Source organism: Mirounga leonina, unplaced genomic scaffold (genome assembly GCF_011800145.1).
Source record: "Mirounga leonina isolate KUSES-001 unplaced genomic scaffold, KU_Mleo_1.0 Mir_166, whole genome shotgun sequence".
NCBI classification, from domain to species: Eukaryota; Metazoa; Chordata; class Mammalia; order Carnivora; family Phocidae; genus Mirounga; species Mirounga leonina.
In genome coordinates this window covers 10,202,866-10,230,050 of record NW_023270418.1, presented here as the reverse complement: position 1 = coordinate 10,230,050, position 27,185 = coordinate 10,202,866, and the positions used below count along the sequence as shown (strand labels likewise).

Below are 27,185 nucleotides of genomic sequence, written 5' to 3'. Positions count from 1 at the left end.
TTTTCTCCTTTACTCCACAGCACCTGACAGAGCCTTACTTTGCACACTGTTTTGAAAGTCACCTATTTAAATGTTGTGAAACGACTGAATGTGCAGAAACCAGGCATGTCAGTAGGCATTTGGTGAATAAACAATTGACAGATCAACTGCAGAATCCTTAAAGGAACCAAGCTTGTTGCTTCTTTGTCCTTTTAGAACCTATCATGGTATCTGGCATACAGGTAGGTGCCTAAGGAATGGTTATTGACCGAATGCCTGACGCACTGTGTGGAATAACAGACACTCAGTATGGCGTCACATGCCCCTTTTTCTCAGATGCCAGGCCTCTACGCAGAATCGTAAGCCGATTAACTTGGTTCTTAGGTTAGAAGAGAGGGAACCGTTTAACTCTGGATATAGTACATTTCCAATGAGATATTTATGACCCAACAACGTGCCATCTGAGAGGCTTCAGTGGTTCATAAAATCACTAGCCTGACGGGCACTAAAACACCTGAATGGCATTGGTAGAAAGACCATGAATTCATATCAGATTCAGTGCTCAAAGAATTCAGTTGTTACCACTTAATATTCATTGAATGTCGGCACTGTACTTCTGTACTAGGAAAAAATAGACGAGACATACTTTGTGCAGTGGGCTTTGTTAGCTATAATTAGTCGGTGATAGTACAGTGTTGATACAGCAGTTCAGCAGTTAAAGAAAAGCAGTGCCCTTGGTACAAATGTGAATATATTTATACATCTGGTTCTGTTATGCTTACTTACTGTGTTTCAGCACCGTTACTGTTCCCCGGGCACGATGGCTAAAGTGGGAGAATTTCGCCAGCTCATAGTTTGAGAAAAATGAGAACAGCCACACTTCTGACGCAACTTAGTTAAATCACATGCCCTTTAATTTTTGTTTTGTTGTGGTAACTGGAATTCTGGCTTTGCTCTCTTTTACACTAGATAGCCTTGGAGGTCTTTTCTACAGTCCTACATTGCAGTTTCACTTCTCTTTCCATATAAAGTCTGGCTAATTCGCATTATATTTGGATGGATCTGGACTGCGTTTATCTTTGCATTGTCTAGGAAAGCAGAGAATAAAATTGCAAAGAGAAAGGACATGTTTTAAGCTACTTAAGAGACTGAATTATTTCTGAAGCCTTAAATGAATAGTGATATAGAAACCATGCAGCTAGTCATGTGGGGGTCATTGGGTCTTGCCCCTCTTTTCACACTTAAGGAAGAGGCCAGAAGAGAGGTGACTAGCCCAGGGTCACCTAAGTGATGACCACTGAGTAAAAGTACAGGAGCTCCTCAACTCCACAAACAGGGCTTTTCAAACAAAACAAACAAACAAACAAAAACAATGAGGCTCATCTGTCAACTAAAGTCCCTTTTTTTTTTTTTAAACATTTTATTTTTATTTATTTATTTGAGAGAGAGAGAGTACGAGAGAGAGCATGAGCTGGGGGAGAAGCAGACTCCCCACTGAGCAGGGATCCCGATGTGGGACTGGATCCCAGGACCTTGGGATCATGACCTAAGCCGAAGGCAGACATTTAACTGTCTGAGCCACCCAGGTGTCCCTAAAGTAGTCCTTTTAAAGAGACATGCATTTGGAAACATTTACAATCAGTTTGCACACGTGACTTGACATACCTGAGAATGAGGAACACTTTTAATTTCTACCAGTATTCTAAAAATCAAACTTTCAAATTGCTCACTTCCCCCAACATACTACAATATACAGATTTTTTTTTGAGGTTTTAAGAGATTCCTTTTGACTAGATAACCTACATGAGAATTGAGGGGTCAATATACACAGCATTAAAATTTGGATATTTTCGACACTGAACTCCAGTAATTTTAAGCAGACTCACTAGATCTTAGTGGCTACTAGAGTTTAGGTGATTTGTTAGCATTTTATAATTTTTATCTTTTTTATTCTCCAAGTGCTAGCATCTTTTTAAGTTTCCAAAATTAAGTGGGTAGAAAGAGAAATTGGAAGTTAGGAAATCTGAGTTCTAGTTCTTTAGAGTGGAGAAACCTTTAAATTGTGGTAGTTCTCTGTTTATTTATTTTTTTAAAGAGTTTATTTATTTATTCATGAGAGACAGAGAGAGGGAGAAAGAGGCAGAGGGAGAGGCAGGCTCCCAAGGAGCAGAGAGCCCGATGCGGAACTCGATCCCAGGACCCTGGGATCATGACCTGAGCCGAAGGCAGACGCTTAACCATCTGAGCCACCCAGGCGCCCATGTTTATTTTAATGTGTAGTTAAAACATAAAGCCAGCATATCTCCATCATGAATTCATAAATGATATTGTTTAGGGCAAAACTTTAAAAAATATATAAAAAGGGTAGGCCACTTAACAGAAACTAAGTAGCAGTGTACCTGAGTAAGGCGGACCATGAAGAAGATATTCAAAGAAGTGGAACAGAAGATTAGACAATCTCTAAAGTCTCTTCCAATATAAAATTCTGTGATTTTACTAACTTACACCAGGTATTTGGATTTCACTGTCTTGCTGGTGGGCTTTGCATATCTTTAGCAAACAGTATATCTAGGGTGGATATAACTTTGGCTTTCATTCCGCCCAAGTTTTCTGGGTAAAAAAATGGAAGGTTTAATGTCACCTTGGAGAACTTTTTAGAGATAAAGTCAGTGGAATGCATGAACAGCATCAGGATTTTCAAGTGGAATGGGGGTGGTAAATACATTTGATTCCCATTAAAATGCTTTGTAAGGGTAATACTCTATTCTCCCACTGAATTATAGGCTAATTGTGTACACAAGGCTTTTACTGCACACATGGTCTAAAGAAGAAATCCATGTCATAACAAATGACATGATAACAGCTTTTATGAAGATCTATCAATGGAGCTTGAAACACTGTATGAATTTGTTATTGGGACAAATAACAGATATTGTCAGAAGAGTATTCCATAGTGGAAGCAGTAATATGATCATATTTTTTTATGAGTAAAAAAACTCTAATGCGTCAAGACTGGATAAATGAGAATGGTTTATTTGTTTGAATATGCAATGAGATATATAAACACTTGACAGTCAAGCTTGAAGAACAAGATTTGAGGCTTGGCACAAACCCTGGAGACTGAATTAGAAAATGTTTTGACGTAGCGCCTTTCGGAAAGACCACCAGTGTGCCCAGCACCGTCATCTCTCCACTGCACCTAACAACATTTGTCTTTGATACGCAGCTCACTGGCCAATGAATTCATGGGCCCACGAATTCTGACACTGCCCAGGGAGGCGTTTAGACCCATCGGATCGTATGGAGGAGGAGACCAGTAGGGCTCTGAGGGCACTGTAAATCTTAACACACAAGGGAATGCTGAAAAAACCTCAATTAGAGTAGAGAAGATATCAGGGGGTTATGATACTTGTCCTCAAATATTTGAAGAACAGTCAGAGGGAAAAGGGGACTGGATTCTTACTCTCTGGTATTTCAAATGCAGAAGATTGGGATGAAAGAAGAAAGTAAGAGGAAGGAAGTCAATATAATTACTGACCGTGGAGTGTATGTCCAGACTGTGCTGGGTGTTGCTTATGTGACCTCCTTTTTTTTTTTTTTTAAAGATTTTATTTATTTTTTGACAGAGAGAAACATAGCGAGAGCAGGAACACAAGCAGGGGGAGTGGGAGAGGGAGAAGCAGGCTTCCCGCAGAGCAGGGAGCCCGATGTGGGGCTCGATCCCAGGACCCTGGGATCATGACCTGAGCCGAAGGCAGACACTTAACGACTGAGCCACCAAGGTGCCCTATGTGACCTCCTTTAACTCTCAGAAAGTTCCCCTGTGGTAGCTGTTACCTCCTTGTAACAGAAGAGATGGAGGTCAGAGAAACTAAAAGATACTATTTCTACTAATAGTAGCAAAAATACGACTACTTAGTAAAAAACAAAACAAAGCCAAAAACCACTTCCTGAGTGTCTGCTGTGTGTCAGACTGTTCTAAATGCTTTGAGTACATGATACTTTTTTATTGTCACAGCAGTCCTATGAGAGAGGTACTATTTTTATATCCATTTTATTGGTGAGGAAACCAAGACACAGGAGTTGAGTCCCATGTTTGGTGTTACACAGTTAATAAATCTGGAGTGAAAGTCAAAGCAGATAGTCAAGCCTGCTTCACTCTTATGTCACTTTGTGTCTTTGCTTTCTGAGCATGTGCTCTGTGCCAGACCCAGTATTTGACGATTTATATCCTCATAGCAACATAGCCCCAAAGAATGAAACGACTTGCCAGAAGCAAATACCTCAGCCAATATTGTTCATTTTCGGGCTCTGGGCTAAGTCTCTTTGGACGGTGCTCAGCTTTCTCTGTGCTTGCAGAGGTGTAGACTCTGAATCAGAAACTTTTTAGCAAGTAGAACAATTGAGAAAACCAGAATGGGGGTCCCCAGGGAAGAAGAGGGAACTCAGGAGCTCTCCTTCTCTGGAAACATTGGGAAGAAAACTTGTGTCAGTTAGGCAGCGATGGGGTAGAAGCTTCATGTAAAGTGTTGAACCCAGTGCCCGCTAAGGTTTTGTCCGGCTCTGGGATTTTATGAGGCTGTGTTTTCTTCTCATCTGCCCATGTCATCTTGTTTTCCCCTGGGTGCACTCAAATGTACGTGCAAATCTCACTGTGATATTTGAATCTGGCTCTGGGGGTTAGATTGCCTTGGTAAGATACTCACTTGCTAGGATACTTGACATGATGCCTTAGGGGAAATGGTCGATCGTTTGAGAAGGCAGCAGCATCAACAGTAAGCAGTGAAGTTAACTAAGACGGAAAATGTAGTCTGTGGGTCTTCACACAATGCGAACAGGTAGATCTAACGGTAGCCGGGGTCTCCCTTAGACATGCTGTTACACTGAAAATATTTGACTGCCTTGACTTTTATTTTCAAAGCATTTACCAAATGCCCAGTTTGGAAATAGTAGTTTCCCGAGGGTGGTCTCAACTTTAATTATATCTGTTGCAACTTGCCTACTCTGCTAGATGTCTCATTTTCAACTCTGAATGTCTTTGGGTGGACATGTCTTCCTTCCTGTGACCCCCCCGGGTGAAATTTGTCATGTTATCCTGCAGCGTTCCTCTGACATGCTGTGCTGTCTTGTCTCCTGAAACCATCTCTTGCCTTGTTTTGAGTCCTGAGGGTAACAGAGGACATCCATGTCTCTGGGTCAGAGGATGTACATGACTTCCGCATTTGCCTCTTTATACCTCCCCCCTTCCCTTCCCCAAGCCTCTACCTTGAACCAATCCTCCATACCTCTCTTAAACGTCTACCTAATTCCCTTTGGTGACATCAAATTGGTGATATTGATGGGTGAATCTTCTCTGACAGTCTTTCTGTGTCCTTCTGACTCATTTTATTTCAGCTCAAAGCTAAGAAGATGCATTTTCTCCCTTTTTCCTTTCCCCTCTATTTTTCTATTCCTTGGCCTTTCTTTCACTGTTAATTCTGTTGGACATTTAAATGTTTCTCTGGAGGAGGTGGGAAGGTGGGGAGGAAAGTGGAAGCCACTTAAAATTGACTGGTGTTCCCATCAGTGGCCTCAGAAAGTTATTGCCCAGTCTAGAACTAAGATGGGAAACAGATTATGTACCATCTGATGATTTGCTTCTCTAAACCGAGGAGAAGTCACAGAATAAGGGCCTGTGCACAGTGAAGGGTTTCTATCTGTGCTACTTTCTAATAAATTCAAAATGATAACTATAATGCATGTCCCTCTGAGAGGTTCCGATGGATTTGTAAAGGATTTTGACTTGTGCCTGGAGCTCAGCTGAGTTACGGAAAAGAGGAAATAGGGACTGTGTCTGTATATTACCATTAGGTTGAGAACTAGAAAATAAAGATGTGCTTATGTGTGTATGTATATTCATATACGTGTATTTGAATTATTCATGTATTTAGAAGTCCAGTGGTTGATATTTATTTAATTTTCATTCAAATGTTGGTGGATTAAGTATCAGTATGCACAGTCCCATTTCAGCGAGCGTCTTAACTTTTGACATGGAAACAGAATATTACTATCACTTTTCACTTTTCCCTTCCAGTCAGCTGCAGAAAACAGTCATTCATTCTCTCGGGAAACTACTTTTAGAAGACAGGAGATACTGACGAGACTGGAAGCATTAAGACTGAGTGTAATAGAGTCTCAGTAATGGAAGGGAAGACACCAGACACTTTTATATATGTAGAAAAGTCAACATCGGAAATAATCAGAAGGGTTTCCAGGTTACTCATGAGATCTCGGTGGATTAGTGAATAACATTCTCCATGGTAATAGCATTATTAATTTCTAGGCTTTACAGGAAAAATTCATTAATTTTTTGCAGAAGTTAAACTTTCTTTTTGGGTTTCCAGTTAGACCCACTGTGTTAACCAGTTCACGGTCCCTCCCCCTCTCCTCCCTCTTTTCTCTCTTCTTGCTCTCCTTTCTTCTCACTTCCTTACCTTCTCCTGTGACAAAGAGAAAATTACATTAAAAGATTAACCGTTAAAAGAAATTCAAGACTATCCGGGTTGTATATCGATGTCTTTATTCTCCTCACTAAAATTGCCATTGTTAAAACAGATCATTTCTTTCAGAAAAGTGGAAAAAAGGAAGAAAAATTAAAGCCTGTAGAGGCAACGCATATAGGGAATCTCGTGTTGAGCTTTCAGTGTATTCTCTGCTGCATGTTAATGATGAAGGGCGGGGCTGTGACATGAAATATTGTTCCTTATTTAATGTTTCACACTTTGATCTCTGCATTGCATATTTGCCTCTCTTGTGACCTTCTCTTTGCCTTTATAACTGCTTTTTTTCACCCATAATCCAAAATAAGTGTACATTCCTACAGAGAAATTAAAGGAAGCTGTCAGTGTAGAGTTAATATGGTGAAAGCATCCTTAACTCTGCTACAAACCCCTTAAATAATTAAAACTGTATGCTTGAAGAGTCATATTTGCATTTCTTTACGAAGTTTATTTAGCACACTTTGTTACACTCAATTAAGTGAGACTGTTCTGTTTCATTTTCTTTGCTTCGGGTTGATTATTTTGCCTTTTGATTCTTATGCCCTAGTGTAATTTCACAGTGCTTAGGTCTCTAAAAGTATACATATATTAATGCATATGTAGATCTATACACACCCATTAAAAGGCTTACGAATTATACTGAATAGAATCTTTGCCCAAGGCATTTGAGCGTTGCAAGTCATCTAAGGTGTAACTGGGACTGCAGATAATTCACTGTGGTAAAGAAGGAGCTTGACAAAGTTCTTTTAACATTCAGTGTTTTTCTTTTAAGTCCTGTTATTTTGACATCACCTTCTCTCTCCACTGTTTGATTTGTGAATCACTTAGCAAAAACAAGAAGATACAGGTGTCGAATGGTTGTGGAAAGGAAATTAAATATAAGTACTATCTATATCTCTCCACATCTCAGTTGGCAAAGCATGTGCAAGGTGTTCTCCGTAAATTAGTTCATTGCTTAAGTTATGCATGTTTAAGAAGGAATAAATGTAGTTATCCATTTCTTAATGAGTAGTGGGATCAATTGGAGCATGATGAGAGAAAATAGCATAATTTTGCTTCCCCAGTTGGGGTTCAATATCCCTAAACTTCACCATTAATCACTCTATCCATTTCCTGGGTTATTTCTGATTTTACATGTAAGATATTCTTTCCTTTTCATTCTCCTCCCAGGTAAGTAAGCCTTTTTGAATTTGCTCAGTGGGGTCGTAGATGGGGGATGCTTTCTCCTGTGCACCTCAAAGTCTCCCTTGTTGCAAAGGCCCCTTCGGCCTTTGCTTCAGTTTATCTGGGTGCGTTCACGGATAACCGTCGATATGTATGTGCAATGACAATTACGGGGGTTCTAATATATTTAACTGTTATGGGATCTGTTATGTCTACTTTAGGGTCGACCCCATCCCATATGACACTCCAAAACCAGCGGGCCACACGCGGTTTGTCTGCATCTCAGACACGCACTCCAGAACAGATGGTATCCAGATGCCTTATGGGGACATCCTTCTCCACACAGGCGATTTCACCGAGCTGGGACTGCCCTCAGAGGTTAAGAAGTTTAATGACTGGTTAGGTAAGGAATGATTGCGTTCTGGCGCCCCCAATTAACCTTTCCTGTCCGAGTGTCACTCACTGCGTCCTAATTGAATTAGAGCACTTGGAAGCCAGCTCAGCCATTTCTCATATGATATGCGGTGGTGTCTAGCTTTAATCCAATTCTGTTAATTAAAGATGAATTTTTAGATATTTAATTTTACTGTGCATCCTTTCAGTGCCTGGCCTCAGCGGCTCTGGGGCAAAGGGACGGAAAGCTTTGAAACCCATCTCATCTCACTCATGCTGCTTTAATGAGGGCATTCATTGGCACACATGAGACCTAGAATCATATTTTTAATTCATTGGCTCTGCAGTCTTTCCCAGATATTATGAGCAAAGATGTACAAATGACCTGCTAGTAAGAGAATATTTCTAAGAAATGAAGGAGGATGTGAAAGTCCTTCTATGAAGGGAGGGTCCTAGCACAGTGCTCCTTGGGGGCAGCTTTCCTAAGTGAACCAACGGATGTCCTAAAACCCCTGAAATGATAAGTTGTTCTGCTGTAAAGCTTCCCAAACTTGGAATGTGAAACCACCCTAGATACACCAAGAAAAGGATAATGGCAACTTTGTGGTTACTGTAGAGACACCCACAGGTCAGGGTTATGGAAAAATGTGGGCTCCTGGGTCAGGCAGTGGCCAAATATTAGCATTACAAGGCAATCATGGGGTTATTCAAAACTAGATTAGATGACACATCTTTTAAAAGAATCCCCTTAGGGGCGCCTGGGTGGCTCAGTCGTTAAGTGTCTGCCTTTGGCTCAGGTCATGGTCCCAGGGTCCTGGGATCGAGCCCCGCATCAGGTTCCCTGCTCCGCGGGGAGTCTCCTTCTCCCTCTCCCTCTGCCTGCCGCTCTGCCTACTTGTGCTCTCTACCTCTCTGTCAAATAACTAAATAAAATCTAAAAAATAAATAAATAAATAAAAAATAAAAAAAAAATAAAAGAATCCCCTTAGGTGAGGAAAAGAAGGCAAGGGTTCTGAGATTTTAGAATCTCTAAAGACACTGAAGAATTATATACTAAAGAGCAGAAATCACTCCGGAAGAATAATGTCATGAATAATATGTCAACCAATAAAAATTACTCAGGAGACTTAGGCAGAAAGTTTAAAATTCATTTTCCATCAAACTAAAGCAGGGGCTGAGAAATTTTTAAATAATTGATGAGGTGATAAAATGTGTGAATGGAAAAACAGCATTAACAGCAGTTAAAATATTTTTAAAACTAAGCCTAATTGCTAACATACCTATTTTCAGTTTTCCTGTGACCTTGTCGATCTATCCACATTTTATGTAGTTGGCATCAGAGTATGTATCTGCTCTTTTACTTCTGGCTATTTTCATTGAATAGTATTGACATGATTTTCAACGACTTTGCATAATTTTCATGTTCATCCTTTTAAATAGCAACATAACATTAATATTGTTCTGTGCTTTTATTTAATAAGGGACTCCTCTAAAAATGAATATTGATATTTGATAATTGCTCCTCTGATTCCTAGCACTGAAATTTGCGTTTTCATTTGTGTATGCCTTTTTGCTTCTATTGACTTATTTCTTAGGGTAAAACGTTGTATGAGTTAAATTACTAAGTAAAAGGATATGGAATTCTTTATGTGTTTTGCTGTGTATTGGCATCTTGCTTTCCAAGGGGATTGTGGCTGTGTACCTCATTAACAATGAATGGATATACCAGTGTAAGCATGATCTCGGCAGCATTGGATATTGGAGCTTTATATTTTGAACTGTTTTAATAGTTATTCAGTCTTCTCATTTTAAACGGCAGGGTACCTTAAATAACATTCAGCATAATCCCACTTTTATAGGTAACTCAGAGATATAGAGAAGTTAAGTGACTCTCTGAGAGTCTCTTTGTGGCAGAGCTGGGTCTATAATCCTGATCTTTTCACTTCTCTTTTGTCTTTGTAGAATTGGCTTTCAAGTACTATTATCTCTTAATTTTAGCAACTTTTATTTATGAAGTGTTAGCAGGCAGAATTACTTGAAGTTGAATCTTGACAGTTCTAAACTGTTGTGTGAAACTGAATCTCAACACAGAAAGATCTAGCTGCCTTGACAATGTTGATTTGTAAAGAAAGGGTATAGCACTGTGGGAAGTGTTTATAGACGTACAAGACAGGATAGATCCTGGTTATAATCTTGGTTAGCCACTGACCTTGGGCAACTGAGTTAACCTCTCTTTTCCCCTTGGTTTCCCTCTGCAGAACTAAGGATTAATACTACCTGTCTTTTTGAATTGTCATGCAGATTAATCAATAAATGATTGCTGCTAGTAAGTTTTTGTGGGCCATTAATAACTGAATGGGGAATGTGGTGAATGGACCATCAACAGATATTTAAAGGGTAAAAACAAGAAGAGGTCAGAGGAGTTATTTAGTAGATTAGAAGTAAACACTGGGAGATTTTATAAGGGAAAGTACTCTGTAAATGGAAATGTGCTGTAACTAAGGAAATAAAATGGTAAGGAAATAAAATGCTAAGGTCCAGTTGCATGGTCAGTTCCTTCTCTTCTCATTTCCCCTCTGATCTTGTGTGGCAGAAGTAAGAGGCCTCAGCAGGGGCTGCAGAACATGAGGCCAAAGGGAACCCATGGGATATGGATAAAGTTGGGATCCCATAGGGAAGGACCAGAATAGCTCAGTTACCCTGGCAACCTTATGGTGCTGAGAGTGAGAGGGGATGTGAGATTACACTCTACCACTTGGCTCAACGGAAGCCTCTCACCTGCAAAAAGTGCTTCTAGCAACAGTTGCCAGATGACCCAGCAGAGTGGAGTCAGGGGTCAGATCGGTCTGGGGCTTTTGTCATAACAGGGCATTTAGTTCTCACTGGCATGGGTCCTTACAGATTTTGGAAGGCACTTCAAGTTCAGTGTACCTCTCACTGATTTCCATCTTTCTACTCTAGACTATCCTGATTATTGGAAACAACCTGACCATCCCTCCCCCCCCAGCTCCTTTTTTCTCCAACAGGCTCATGTATTTCTATTACAGGCCAGGCATTCCTTCTGTCCCTGTGTCATCCCTCTAAGGTTGCCAGTGTTACCCCATTTTCCAGATTGGGTACCTGAAGCTCAGTTGGGGTGACTTACCCAAGGTCATTTAACAGATAAGAAGCTCAGAGAGGTTATCAGAGAAATCCACTCAGGTTCACTTGACTACTCAGCCTGGGGTTGTCTGACCCCAAAGTGTGAGCCTTTTCTGTTACTACTCTGCTATTATGAATGGGCTCAGAGCAGCTGGGAAGCTTGCACTTTAGACTTGAACTAAAACAAGGTAGCTTCCAGCAATTTCATGTGGAAGATGAGTAGCTGTCTGTCCATGTGCTATTACTTGAAAGATGTCTTTAAGTCCTGTCTGTCTTGAATCTCACCCTGACCTACCAGCTGCAGGGCCTGAGAATCCCATCATGACTTTCCTGTTGGTTCAGAGGCGATGAGTCCTGGTTAATTTGTGCATAGGCCACCTGGCAGGTGTAACACACACAGTTATTAATACAAAGTGATTTATGAGATAAGCCAGCACAGCACAGAGTCATAAGAAGATAGAGCTCAAACTTGGACAGGTAGGATACCATATAAGGATTATAAGCAGCTGGGAAGAGTCAGTTTTGAATCCCCTACTTTTGGTAAGTTGCTTAAACTCTTGAGCCTTGATTTTCTCTTTTGTAAAATGGGCATCATCATAATGATCATCATAGGGCGTATGCACCCTGTGATAAAGCTTAGACCATTCTTAACACAGCCCTGGCCTGTAGACACCTTTCAGTAACTAGTATGGGGGAAGACAACAGAGCCAGAGGCAAAAAATCCAAAAACCAGAAACTGGAAGGGACTGGTACCGTGAATTTAAAGAGGGATTTGGACTGTAAGAGGGAGCACTAAAAAGGTATTAAGAATAGAAGGTGACAACAAGCATCCCTTACTAGACAGAATGCTAGGACTTTTAGAGGCCTTAGACGTCCCACGTCCTAATTTGAGAGAAGGGGAAACTGAGGTGGGAGATTAAATGAATCACCCAGAGTCACTCAGAAAATAGATGGCCACATGGGGACTAGAACTTGAATGGGGAGGGGTGTTGAACGAGCATGTATTATCTGTAGGTGGTAGGGTCTAGACACTGTACCTGTCCCCACCCCCCAATTACAGGTATCATTCGTTCTCACAATAACTGATGAAGTAGCTCTTGTTACTGATGAGTAAGCTATTATCTTCTTCTATACTTACGAGGAAACTGAGCCTTGGTGAAGTTCACTTATCTATGATCGTAACAACTAGGTGGGCCCATCAGGATTTGAACTTGGGTCCATCAGATTCCATGTCCCTAGCGTGTCCTCCTATCTTTCTCTATTCCCAGTGTGGCGCTTAGGATCCCTGCTGGAGGGACCCTCTCCTGGGTATAATGGTGGTTCTTTGAAAAACTGCCTCCTTTGACACACACACTCACACATACAGATGCTGAGGGTCTAAGGTGGGTTTATGTCATGTGACAACAGTTTTATGGCACAGCCTCTGTATGGGGGTTGGCTGGCTGCTGGGAGGGTGCTGCGAGGTGGGGAAGCATTCTTAGCGTTTGGTGTAGACAGTTCCAATGGCAGTGAATTACAAGGAGGTAAATATCCATAGAGAATACTGAAGATGCAGCCAGGCACATAGGCTCCAAGAGGTCTCTAAATCATGTTGTGACATCAGCATTTCATTGCACTCATCTTGGTCCTTGAAGTGAATAGCCACTGACTGGAGCCTGAAAACCTTTTCTTTTGTGGGCCGGTCTCTCCCACTTGCGAACATTTGAATTAAAAAAAAAAAAACAACCCAGCATATTCTGATAGCTTCTGCTGTTGCCCCATTGGCCCCTTTCCTCGGAAATCTCTGCCGTGGGTTGGAGGGTGAAACTTTAAATTTCACTCTCTGCCATCCTGAGGGAGCTACCAGAATCCTGTTTTTCACTTCTCCCGAGGCTGGCTGATCAGACACTGGAGTCCTCCATCTCGCAAACACCTCCCATTCTCCCTACCCAGCTGCCACCCATGGGGCTGTCTGGAAGGGAACCAGCCCAGGGTCTGAGAGACATGTGGCTTCTTATTGCCAGGGACTGCAGGGTTGTGGGAAAGAGGGACCGATAAATCTTGCCCAAAGAAATTATTTTTATTTTTATTTTTTTAAGATTTTATTTATTTATTTGAGAGAGAGAGAATGAGAGACAGAGAGCACGAGAGGGAAGAGGGCAGAGGGAGAAGCAGACCCCCTGCTGAGCAGGGAGCCCGATGCGGGACTCGATCCCAGGACTCCAGGATCATGACCTGAGCCGAAGGCAGTCGCTCTAACCAACTGAGCCACCCAGGCGCCCAAGAAATTATTTTTAAAGTGATAGTTAAATACTCTCGTCCCATTAATATGTCAGGTCAGATATGCTGCAGGTATGTTACAGGTGAATAGGCTTTGGTGAGCTGAACTGGGATCCTAGCCACTCAATCATTACAGCATTTTCTTTTTTATCTTGGCACAAATGCATCCTAATCACTACAGGCTTGGCTTAAAAATAAACTTGCCAACTATAAAATGCTTGCTAGTTACAATGTGATTATTTTTATTGGTAGTAAATTCTGAACAACTGATATGCCCAAAGGTACATTTTTGTGAGCCATTGGGCCACGTGTGGTCTTCCTTCACGTTGCCGCTGTGTTCTTCCAGCTTGTGCCTCTTTGATATTCTTTACTGGTCTTCACTGTCCACTTGATTTCATCCCTGCTGTCCTCTCATCTTCAGCATATTTTTGGTAGACTTCTCCTTGAACATGGCATATACACATTGAATATTTGTGGTTGTTCTGTAATTGTTTGCTTGTCTCTACCCTACTAGACAACAGTGTGTGCCTAATGAGCACTCTTTGTACACCCAGTTTGGAGTATAGGGCCTGAAACATAGTGCCCAGAAATGGTTGTGCAATCATGGAGTGAATGAATGAACATAACAGTACAAGGCTTTTTTCTCCCTGTACTTCTGGCTCAGACTTCAAAATTATGTAGTTCCGTATGTAAAATCTCTTTCTATTCCCTTCCTTCTCTTTTCCCTTTCTCCTCAAAGTATTTATAACACCCAGTTGGCTATTGTTAATGATTCCTACATATGGCGCAGAAATATTATAAAGGGTTTGTTGTTGTTTTGTTTCCTGTTATAATTAGACCAAGTTCTTGGGTGGCCTATTGTTTCCGCCTAAAGATTACATGTAACAATCTGGCTAGTCAGAATCCCTTTTAGCACAGCACCAACGCCATGAACTTTCCATTATGACTTTTCCTTGGTCTTGGTTGTTATATAATAGCTTTGAGCTTCAGTTTCTCCAGGCCTGAAAGGAAGAATGAAAATATTCCCAAGGAAAATCTCAAGAAGAAGGTTATTCATATTTGTAGGAGCATTGCTTTAGGCATGGTTTATAACAGAGTGTGACTGTAACGAACATCACAGATCATAGACATATAAATTGATTTTGCTTCTTTCGGAATAATCATACTGGGAGACTGTGTCCCTTTTCCAGCGATCTTGCTGTTGGGCCAGAGTTTTGGAGCTGGGCTTTAGGAAAAGCTTTCATAGTCTGGGCTATTTATTTTATTCTTATAATACATGTAATACATGTGCATGCCTGATAACTTAGGAAGTAGAGACAAGTGAAAGAAGAAAACAAAATTACCCATGGCCAGAGATAACCACAGTTAACATTTTAGTGTGAATCTTTATGGAATGTTTTCTGTTAATACTTACGTACACACATGCACACACACATCTTTTACCAAAATAGAGATTTATGGTAGTACTGTTTTATTGTGTGTTTTTCATCTTAATGTATCACAAAAAACTTTCCACATCAATAAATATGGCTAAAATATTTTTTCCCGAAAAATTTTTAATATAAAAAAAGAATATTTTTAATATAAATAAGATACACATGTATTATAAAAATTCAAGTATTTGATGTGTGCAAAGTAGAAAATAAACATCCCTCTATGATCCCATCTTTAGAGTAGTTGTCTTTGATTATGGAATGTGAGAGAATTTTTTTGACTTTCTGTTTCTGTCTTGAATGTTCTCAATAGTAGCAAATATGCACCCTTTAAGGGCTTTTTGCTTAATGACTATTTTTAAAAAGTATTACAACTGTGCATATTATCCTGTAACTTTAAAAAATTTTAACACATCATGTTCTGCATTAGCATAGCATTCTGCTGTGTGGGTCACTCTGATTTATTTAACCAGATCTCTATTACTGGACACCTCAGAAGTCTTCATTCTTTTATTATATGCACTGGTGTGATGAACATCCTTCCTGCTCTCTCTTTGCAAACATCCTTAAGTTATATTTGTAGGATCTCTCTCTAGCAGAATTGTTGGTCCAAATGATACATACCTTAAAAAAATGGTTTATTATATATTGTCAAATGTCCCTCTGTTAAGATTATAATTTCTCCCTAATACTCTTCAGTAGTCTTTGAAAATTTGTGTCACGTGTTTTTGAATGTCTTCAGTGTCAGAAAAATCTCCCATCCTCTAAGGGCTTTTTAAAAAATGAATGCAAACTCTTTTTCTAAGTGAAAGCTTACATACTCATGGTGAAAGAATGTAAATAACGGTAAAAAAAAAAAAGATCACCAGGATATCTTACAGTTCACAGATAACTTCTCTTCACATCTGGCATGCATCCTGTTCCGTGGTGTATGAATGCGTGTGTGTGTGCGTACCGAGGTATAGAAAGACAGTACGGTATAGCGTTCAGAGCATGAGTACTGGACTCTGTCTGCTTGTGTTTAAATCCTGATCTCAATATTGTTAATGCTGTGATCTTCGATTTATTCCTCTGTCAAAGGAGCATTATTCATGCTTAGTGTATCTAACCTACAAGGATGGTTGTGGGGTTAAATAATATAATGGGTGCCCACCGCATCCAGGCAGTGAATGGTCAGTAAGCGTAACTTGCTCTCTTAAATGCTAAGTGCGCCATGACTTCTTCCCGTCCTGTGGGTGCGTGTCTCTTACTCCCTGGGAGAGCAGAACTTAATCAGGGAAAGTGGTCTTACAGACTCTTGTGCCGCAGTGACCTGCTGGCCTGAAGCCCATTCTGCGTGCGGAGCAGAGAAAAGGGTGAGCAACCCTGGCCTTGTCTCCTTCGCACACACAACACATCCAACACACATCGACATCTCGCTAGATTCTAATTCCCTCTGAGCTACACACCTGAGGGGCCAGGCCTCCCCTTTTCAGAGCCCTCTCTTCAGTGTCCTGTCATGTCCCTCCTGTCCCGATCTTGAATCTGGCACACTCACTGTCCTTGCCAGTGTCACCGTGCCTCCTTCTGGGAACCATCCCTGTGCACTGCTCTTGCTTTGGAAACTCCACCGCACCAGCCTTCAGCCAGGTTATTGGTGTCAGACTTCAGTTTATTTTCTCAACTCTCACACGTAATGATTTTTAGACATGGTTGTCCCATTTAAGGCTTCTGATTTTTTTCTTAAACAATACAAAATTATTAGGAACTGGAGCTTGTGAAGTGGGCAAGTTGAGAGATACCGTTTGGAATAAAAAATAATGATGTGACATAATGGCAACAGAAGTCATGGGGATGTAATGTACAGCATGGTGGCTATAGTTAATAATACTGTATGCTCTAGTATAATTACGTAGTACAGTGTAATAGAGTATAGTGTAATACTATATACTATAGGATGGTTATATACAAGCATTACATATTTGAAAGTTGCTAAGAGATTAGATCTTAGAAGTGCTCAGCACAAGAAAAAAACTTGGCAACTATGTATGGTGACAGATGTTAGCTAGATTTATTGAGGTGATCATTTTGCAGCATATACAAATATCGAATCATTATGTTGTATACCTAAAACTAATAGAATTTGATGTCAGTTATACCTCAGTAAGAAAAATAAACAAAGCAAAACAATGGTGTGACACAGTGCTCTCCAGTGAAGTGCCTAGCAGTTCCCAAGGAAAAGTTTCAAAAATGATTTGATCAAGGGAGCCTCATTGGAATGTTTATAGACATATAACTTTATTATCACTTAATGGTCATAGCTAATAAAGAGGTTTTGTAGGAGGCTTTGAGAAGGACGAACAAGATGACTTTTCCCATGATTTACAGAGAAGAAAGTGTCAGAGAGTTCCTTAGAGCCTAGAATTCCCTGATTCTTATTGTTTAGAGTTTAATATCAAAGGAGTTTCTTAATCTTTAGCTTGCTCACAAAAACCAATATCTGACATGCTGTACTTCTAGCTTTTGATTCATAATTTGGTTTTTCCAGTTATCATTCTAAAGTTATAACTTATTTAATAGCTTCTGTTTCTATTTTAAGCAATTTACTTAGGGTTTTTGCTTTATTTTCCTTAGTATGAGATTGCAGAGTTTTAAAAAGTGCCTATGAGGTGCCTATATATTCTATCATGTGGATACAGACATTCTGTTTTCATGTCTGTACTCGTATATTTGCTTCACCCAAATAGTTGATTCATGCTTAGTATCTACTTGTCCTTTTTTACATTGAAGAATCTTTTTCCCTAAAGTGAATTACTTCATGGTCTAATTTATATATAAAACATTTTTCCAATAAGGACAAAATTAATTTTAAAGCACAGTTCAATTTTGATATAGAATTAAGTAAGATTCTTGGGGGAAAAAATGAACCCAAACACAGAGCAACTGAATATGCTCAATGAAGTAAGATTGGATTTTGTTCCATTAGGATCGTTAGTGACCTGAGGACACGATGACTAGGTCATTTGTGATCCATGTGAACCTAATCTTCTTTGTTACGGCCAGCCATTTTCTTAAATTACATTAATTATAATGCTTCTAATTTATATGACATCCTTCCTCCAAAGGACTCAAAGTACCTTTGAGTATATTAGATCATTAATGCTTATAATGGTTCAGGGAGGTTGATATGGGCAGACAGTATTGCTGATGTCTTGCTGACGGATGGATGGAGATTCAGAAATGTGGAAGGACAGGCTGGGGTCATACTGTGAGTCAACGTAAGAACTAGACATTGACTCCATGCTTCTTCCAGCTTTCGGTTCTAAAGCTTCCTGTTTTCTCCTTTTCTGAAATAATCAGCATCTCTTTAAAAGAAACAGACATGGGCAGGACATATATAACCATCATTTCATCAGCTAAATAGGAAAAGCCAGGTAAAAACTCTTTGGAAAGGGGGAGTCTTTTTGTATTTTTCTATATGATAATTGTATCACTCTTTAAAATAAATAAATAAAAGTTAAAAAAGAGTTTTTTGGTAACAAAAAAATCTTCAGCTTTTCCAAGCCATCTGATCCAAGAAGGAAAACTGAAGCCCCAATTGTGTACAGTAGACCCTTGACCAACATGGGTTTGAACTGCACGGGTCCACTTACATGTAGACTTTTTACAGTACTGTAGATTATTTTCTCTTCCTTACAACTTTATTAATAATGTTGTATTCTCTAGCTTATTTTATTGTAGGAATACAGTATATAATACATATAATACATACTAAATGTGTATGTGCAGATTTTCCACTGTGTGGGAGGGTTGGCGCTCCTAACTTCTGCATTGTCCAAGGGTCAACTGGTATTGCTAAATCCTGGAGCAGGATCCTTGTCTCCCAGAACATGAAGGGACTTCAGCCTCAAAAGATGATTTGCATCTATTCTAACTGCCTTGTAAGGGCCAGGTCCTTTGTGACAGGCACTGAGAATGCAGAAGGGAACAAGAGGGCAGATCATTGCATTTGGCATTCACCCTCTGATTGTCAGTGTGATTTCCCCCTTTTCTATAGGCAACTGGAACTCAGAGTTTCACTATCTTACTCGGTTTTACACAGACCTGTTAGTGGAGGGCCCAGGAATAGGGACCTTGTTTTCTGTCTGGTGTGATGCCATTTGTCTTCCTATGTTAATATTGTGTATTGAAATCTGGGAGATTCTTCTTACTCTTTGAGATTTTGTTTATGGAATGGAGTACTGATTTTGTCCTAATCTCTTTCTCCAGAGCCTTGTATCTAACTGGTGAGTAGGTATTTTGCCATAGATTGTAGAAGGTACACAAGGTATCTCAAAACCAGGGTATCTCAGACTGAATTAATATCTCTTCCAAAGACTGCTCATTCTCCTGAATTTCCCTTCCAATTTACATCACTGTTAACTTAGGAACCTGAAGTGTCTTTCAGACCTCCACTGTGCTTAAAGAAACTGCCAAGGCTCAGCCTTCCACTCTTCTTTCTTGGAATCATATATGAATAATAACATTTACTGAGCACTCACCATTGCCAGACCCTTTACAAGAATTAACTCATTTAATCTTCACAATACTCAAGTTGGTTGATGCTATTATGACCATTTTCATAGATGCAGAGATGGAGGCACAGAGCCCTTTTTCCATGAGGTCTCCCACCCGACTGACATTTTGTCGGATGTATTTTAGGAACCGTTAACTGATGGGATAAAGTCCATCATGACATTCAAAGCTCTTCATGAAATGGTCTAGTCTATCTCTCCAGCCTCACTTCCCACCATACTTCCCTCCGTCCTCTCCTTAGCTCTTTGGGCTTCTGTCTTATCATCTTCTCCCTGCTCCCTGATCTCTAACCACAGCTGCATTCTGGTCCATGGTATTTCCACCTTGAACCTTTGTACGGAACAGTTTCTTTGGTCTGTGGTCTCTGTTCAAATGCCACTTCCTTGGTAAGATCTTCTTTTTCCTACTTCTATGTCTTATTTATTGTTCTTCCTCCAATGAGGGCAAGCTCCATGAGGGTCTGCAGTTTTCTTGTTTTCCACTATATTCTCTATACCTACAACACTTACTGACACGTAGGAGCTTCTCAGAACATGTGCATTAGTGAACAGATAGATGAATGAAAGCAAGCTCCGTGAGAGCTGCAGACATGTCTCTCTTGCTCCCTGTCATTGATGGGGTTGCAAGCACAGCGCTGGGTGCGTAGTAAGCACTCAATAAATTTTTGCTGAATAACTGAGTATTTGTTCTTGTTGATCCTGCCAGTCTTGTTCCTTTCTTCTGTGAGCTCTTGTCCATTCTTTAAGGCCCAATTCAAAGTTACTTCTGTTCTGAAACTGGCCCTGCCTTCCCAGGGAATCAATCCCTTCTTCCCTTCCACACTGTCTTCAGACCATTAGCACGCATTACTTTTAGGACTTCTGGTCTCCTCTTTCGATTATGAACCCCCTGAGCACTCACTCCAGTGGAATCTTTAGCAAATAAGGACTTCTTAAGAAATGTTTGGTTTTCTTCACATCATAGTTTTACTTCCATGAACAAAATGCGTTGCTTCCCTGAAATTCAGCCACCTCTTCTCTGCAACACAGAAGATACGAAGAGCTATGTAGATGTTAGAGATGATCATTTCATTAACATCACAACCTTCACTGTCTTATAGTGCAGCCTCTGAATACATTTCCAGACCCCGGCACAGGTTTCTGGATAGGGACAGTCCTCCTTAGACCAAAGTGGCCCTCCGTATGGCTTTGAACTTGCTGATACTTCATAGATCACTTGCATTTTAGCTATTTTACCTCCTCCCAGCCCGCCTGCATATTGTTTCCTGGAATCTTTTTTCCAGCTGTCCCCTGGGTTTTCAAATGTCATTTGCCTGGCCCTTCAAAGGGCATGGAGAGTCCGTTGTGCTTCTAGTCTGTCGCTGCACGCACTAATTCTTGACGTTTCCCTAGCCCCCCTTCCCCTTTTGACTGATAAATTTTCATTATTGGTTTTGCGTGAAAGTCTTCAGGGTTCCACTCTGCCTGACCCCTGTGGTCACTTAGTGATTACATGCACCAGCTGAGGTAATTTATTCACTTTGTTTTGGTGTGAACATGTCCCATGGGTCTTGTAACTGCAGTAATCACTTGACCCTAGTGACTGTTAAGTGCTTTAAACACAGTTATTTTAAATTTATAATTGTTTTCATTAAAAATCCCTTATAGTAACTTAACTGACCTTGCTGTCAACGTGGCATTATGTGCAGGGGGAAGAAATGAAAATATTATGATGCAAATAATATAGTACTCATCAGAGATACGCAGCAAATCATTAGCTCACCCTACACATGTTCCCTTGGAGTCGTGCAAGGAAGATGAAAGAGGACATAATTATAGCATAGCCCACGTAATTCAGTACAGCCATTCCTGCATGTGGGGCAGGCCACCAGCCTAGGGAGCAGGAAGTGGAATCCAAGGTGAAGTACCAGAAGGACCATTCATGTGTAGGCAGCACTTCTCACACCAGTGGGTAGCCCCAGTTGATTAATCATTTGTCAATTAAATTTTTTTACTTCTTCTATTGAATTTAATTTCAAGTTTCAGAAAAGTTGGAGATACAATGAACTCAAAAAACTAGATTTGTTTGATTGAAGGCTGCTAGACTGCTGGGCAGAATGTGCTAAGTAATGAGATCAAAAGAGTCTTGATAACCTGGTATTAAAAACTTGCACACTCAGATTCTCTCTGTGTTTCTGGCATGGCTGAGTTAGTCCTTGTGGAAACCTGAAGGCACATTCCAGAGCCGTGGGTTGAAGGAGTCCTTCAGAGACAGCTGGTTAATAGGCATTCATATTTTAGCCTAAAATGGGGGTTCATTTTGAAACTCACAGATCTCTACACTTGGTTTTGGTTTTGTTTATTCTTCTTATTGTTTTTCTATTTTATTACTTAGGGAAGGAAATAGGAGGAGTCTTGCACTTTCACTTAGAAATGTTTCCATTTCTCCAAGTTGTTCCTGATTAGGGCTGCTATTTGTCCATAAGGTGCTTTTGTACCAAGTGTATAGAGGTGCCCCCTGGACCTGATGAGTACATGTTTGTTGAATGGCACACAGCTACCACTCACCTCTTTGACGGCTGCTATTGTGCAGTTAACAACTTTTGCAACCGCATAAGGCAGCCTTCAAGTAGTCTTCTATTTTGATTTGCCTCCCAGATGAACATTCTTTTTTTTTTTTTTTTGCTTTTTTTATTACATATCTTTGATTAATGCTCTTATGCTAGTATTTACTTTTGTCACCTTGTGATCTTTTGATATTGTGATATATGCCACATTTTTATGTACATATTTTGAAATGGGATATATAGGGCATTTGATTTTAGTCCTCGTAATAGTCTGTAAAACACACATAATTGTCAAAACATATATATAAAGTTCTTAATCAAAGTGTCTCTTTCTAATTTTGAAAATTAGAGGAGATTTTTATAATGTTTCAGGAAAGAATCACATTGGGGAAAAATGACTTTTATTTTTTATTATAGTCTGTATTTCCTAGCTCGCCTCACATCTGGAGTTTGTTTTAAAACCCTATTTGGTATATCCAAAATGAATAATTAAGCAGCTAACTATAACATGCATTATTAATCTACCAGATTTAGATGTTATTAAGCAAGTTTTGTGTGCATTATGAAACTGACACAAACTTTCCCCCCACTTGTTTCTTTTTTTTTTTTTTAAAGATTTTATTTATTTATTTGACAGAGAGAGACACAGCGAGAGAGGGAACACAAGCAGGGGGAGTGGGAGAGGGAGAAGCAGGCCTCCCGCAGAGGAGGGAGCCCGATACGGGGCTCGATCCCAGGACTCTGGGATCATGACCTGAACCGAAGGCAGACGCTCAACAACTGAGCCACCCAGGCGCCCCCCCCCCACTTGTTTCTTAAACTCTATTGAAATTTCAGGAACAGGAAAGAAACAGCACATTTTTTTTTTCTTCTTTCAGGGTAAAGTTGTATAATTAAACTGTATTACCTCCCTCCTCCCTGCCACTTAGTCGAATCTCATTTATCCTCTACATTGAATTCTTTTCCTTTGTATGAAAATAAGGTTGGGAGGTAAACTCTCTTTCTGTTTTGAGGAGATTGAACTGCCCTGTGAGGACATCTGACTATAAACTAGACAATCTCTGAGCTTTGGTTTCTCTATAAAATGTGGAAATTGAGGTTGTCTAGTTCTTTACTTACTGACTCTAAATAATTTCGTATTACAAAGCTGATTGCGATTGAGTGCCAGCAATGTATCAAAGGCCTGCACACTTAACCCCTGACTTTGGAGTTGCTCATCGAACAAGGGCATTGGGCATAGTCTCAGTGGTGGTGGTTGTGAAGGGCGCAAGAGAGCTGCATGTAGTTAGTCCTCCATAGGAAGCCATCCGTTATGACTTTCATGACTTAGGAAAGCAAACTGATATTTTCACTTGTTTCATTGCATAGTTTCACATTGTTCACTTTATGACTCCTTTCTTCACAGAAAGCCTGGATTCAGAAAGCAATGGAACCCTAAGGCCAAAAAAAATGACTAGTGTATGAATTGACAAATGCGTCTTTAAACTTGTACATTTAGCACTGTGGAAGTGAGGAAACTTGTGATTCTCCTATAAAAATAGGTAGAAACCGAAAATACATGTGTGTCTGCATGTTTGTCAGACCTGTATAGCTTTTGCTTCTGCGTGTTTTGTTCTTTGAGAAGGCCACGCGAGGGTTAGGGGTGGCGAAAGGCATAAAGTCTACCTCCACGTGTGTTCCTGTGTAGCCCGACTCGGGCGAGAGCCCCCCTACCCAGCGTGCCAGAGACTGCTAAAGCAGGAAACTGTAACGATGATAATCATGTAGCCAGATATTTTTCCTCTAACTTGAGGCACACAGATGCGCGTGTGGGGGCCGGTCTTCCGAGGTCTCCCTGAAGCCCTTCCTTTGGATACGAACGCTGTGGTTAGAGATCAACACTGCCTTTCTTGGGCAGATCACACATATAACTTACTGTCTTCATCTCACCTTTATCATCTTTATCACGTTTTCCATTTTAGCCTATTTTTTTTTTTTAAAGATTTTATTTATTTATTTGACAGAGAGATAGACCGAAGAGCACAAGCAGAGGGAGTGGCAGAGGGAGAGGGAGAAGCAGACTCTGCACTGAGCAGGGAACCCGATGCGGGACTCAATCCCAGGACCCTGAGATCATGACCTGAGCCGAAGGCAGACGCTTAACCATCTGAGCCACCCAGGCGCCCCATTTTAGCCTATTTATTGGCGAGGAAGAATGTAAAGATCCTTGCAAAACAATCTGAGTGCAGACTACTTCTAGATTTTCCTGATTCTTTTCCCCTCACTTTTTAAAGGGCTGTCCTTTACTCCTTGTACAACAGCAAATTTATATAGTGTTTTAACGCTCCTGCTTCATCATCTTAAGTAATATATAATTACAGGAGGTACTTCTGGTAAAAAGTACAGCTGACATAAACTAGTTGGAGGAAAATGCGGGTGGCTCTGGGACGCCACACATGGGAGCAGAAGCACATAGGGGTGTCCCCAGGGATAACTGTGACTGTCATTAGTCCGTGCACTGTAGAAAGCAGCCGGCGTGTGTCTCTGCGGGACTGGTGTCAGTTAAATGAATGTCTGGGATTTCTAGAAAAATCTAAAAGAGAAACTATTAGTTTCTGGTAGTTCTTTTATAGCTCATAATTTTCCATATACAACTCTATTAGTGCTTCCTAGATCTAAGTTTTTATTCTTACCTATGGCCTCCACCTACCTTACAAAGATTTAAACAAAAAAAAGTAGGTAGAACTCAGTGATAGGGAACATGACATTTTCACAACTCCGTGGTTATGGGTGTGTCTTTCATTTTTATTTTGGTAAGCCAAAATGCTTCACAGAGTAAGATTCCATAGTCTAAGGTATTGGGAACATAAGGGAGGATCTTATGTTTTAAGAAGGGTCGTGTCTCCTAGGAGTATTTTATATGTGGTTTTTAGTAAGGTAAATTTGGGAATTCCCTTTCCCTGGACGGGAGGAAGGAGGATCAGGAAACTTGTGCAGGCAGTTCTTGCTGTCCTCTCTTAATTCTCTTCATCGGAGTTAGAAGGGTTGAACTTTTGGAACAAGCTCTTTCCCCTCACATTAGTATCCTGCGTCCGTCACCTAGATAGAGACACACACACCAAACGAATACGAACATAGCCCAGAAAGGCTCATCCTTCAGTGGGGTTACTCCCACTTCTGGACTTAGATAGTTCAGAGTTTCTGCAATCTGCCTTCTTCATCAAATATGCAGTGTTCTGCACATCCTTTTATAACACTTCACAAAGCTCCTCAACATTATTGGTTTTAAAAATCTCTTTCATTGTATATGTCTGTGTTCAAATCTATCCTTTTTTAAAAATGTGTGCTTGTGGATATTGGGAAAATATGTCCAGGGTTCACAATACCGTTTGGGTATACCCTGGTGTGAAATATAGATGCACACCAACTAACAATAGCTATAAAAATGAAATCTTGCACAAGCCGTGCCCTGCCTTCCCAGTCAGCAGGAACAATGATTTTGGCGTTAAAAGGAAGCTTTATCACTGGGGAGGTGTGCATGGGGGGCTCTCAGCTCAAGAAGTGGGGCGGGGGGAAGTGCTGCAAATTTTAGTATAATGCATAATGTTGAAAGAAATTTTATCCCATCATAAAGATTAGCAGGCTGTGTAATTCAATTTAAAATTGGTCGGCGTGTCCTGACTATTATAAAGCCTTTCTTTTTTTTGTTTTATCGCCATTCCATTATTTTAGGTCATACACCAATATAGAATGGAGCATACAGCCAAACCATACAAAGTCTCCCTCTGGTTCCACCCATTGGAGAAATTGTTGGTGAACGCAAGAGATTATCTTAAAATGAGTTAAGAAAATGCTTGCTCAATTGAATGCCTCCTTGTTTTCTTTCTTGCTTTTTTTTTTTTAAACATAAAATGAATTTCTCTGGGCAAGCAACCATTGAGAGTGAAATCTTTTTAAAAGCATTTGCTGGACACAGGGCTTGGTTCTCAAAACTCCAGCATTAGCACTTATCTGCAGTATCATGGGCATTACTGTGCCATTGAAAGCCAAGATGCAGTAGCTTATGTTAATGCAAGACTGACAGACCCCACATCTGATGGCAATTACCCATACTGGGGGGTTAATAAATGTTCTTAGAATTACTGTCTTTATTTTCTTTATTACAAGAAAAATGGGCAGCTTTCTACACTGTGCCTCCTGCTTCTTAGGAGCTCCAGTCTTGGTGACTTCCTAATTAACTGTTTTGGTTCCAGTGTTTCACGGGCTCTGCTGGGTTTAATATTCCTGTTGGGGAAATGCTAAATCCTTTGGCCAAAGTCGTAGAAAAAAACTAAATTAAATTCAGCAAACATTTATCCAAGTGCTCTTTACGACCAAGAGATGAGAGGAGCTGTAGAAATAATAATAGTGAGATTTGGATGTACCAGAAAAGTGTCTGGGAAGTGAAGGCATAATATTTTCACTTTTTTTTTTTTATCTATTAGTAAGAGGGCTAATTTTTATTCATGTTCTTCGGAGTTTCAGCCCTGACGCACTTTGTTAAGAAGAACCTTCCTGCCACATCCAGACTCAGTGGGAAAGATGTTAGGATCGATTAGCAGTGTCGGCCATGTTGTAGGATGGGCAGGTCCCTGGTTTGGTGTCATTCATCTTTGGTCATATTCATGCTCTCTGACTGTGGTAGACAGAAAATTGCCATGATGAAGTGTATGCCTGCTTTATTTTAACTCTAATGGCCAATCCAGACTTTCAAGTATCTCTATTGGCAAGTTCCTGAAATGACTGTGACCTTGGCTTGGTGGGATTTTTAAGTTTCCTTCACATCGTAGGCTGTTTCATGTCTTGTGGAGGTTCTTGGCATATCTGTGGGGCAAGTTGGGGTCAGTATGTGAACCAGGCAGTCAGGAAGACAAGAGGACACATGCAACTGTTGTGCCCTCTAGGATTTGGGAAGCAAATTAACTTTGGTTTATGATTCTAACCTATACAGAATTAAGGTTATCTAACCCTTCCAAGGGGAATTAACTTTTGAAGCTTTTTGCCTACTTATTTGAAAAGGAGTTAATAGATCCACTCAGTTTATCCCGGTAGGTCCCGCAAATCTTGAGCAGCTTGGTTTTCCCTAGTTCAAGTTCGTGTCTTCTCAAACAGACTGCTTATCAGAATGTCCCAGGTGGATAGTTAAAAACTGAGATTCTT

At 40.3% G+C, this 27,185-nt stretch overlaps 1 protein-coding gene across 5 annotated transcripts in view; it reads left to right on the top strand.

Annotated features, from left to right (window-relative positions):
• MPPED2 (metallophosphoesterase domain containing 2) overlaps positions 1-27,185 on the top strand; it is a 172,012-nt gene that overhangs the window by 41,353 nt on the left and 103,474 nt on the right. For all 5 annotated transcript variants that reach the window (XM_035012483.1, XM_035012487.1, XM_035012485.1 and 2 more), the window contains exon 3: positions 7,904-8,085. In XM_035012483.1, coding sequence (XP_034868374.1) covers positions 7,904-8,085 — 182 coding nt within the window. The remainder of the gene's footprint in view (positions 1-7,903; positions 8,086-27,185) is intronic.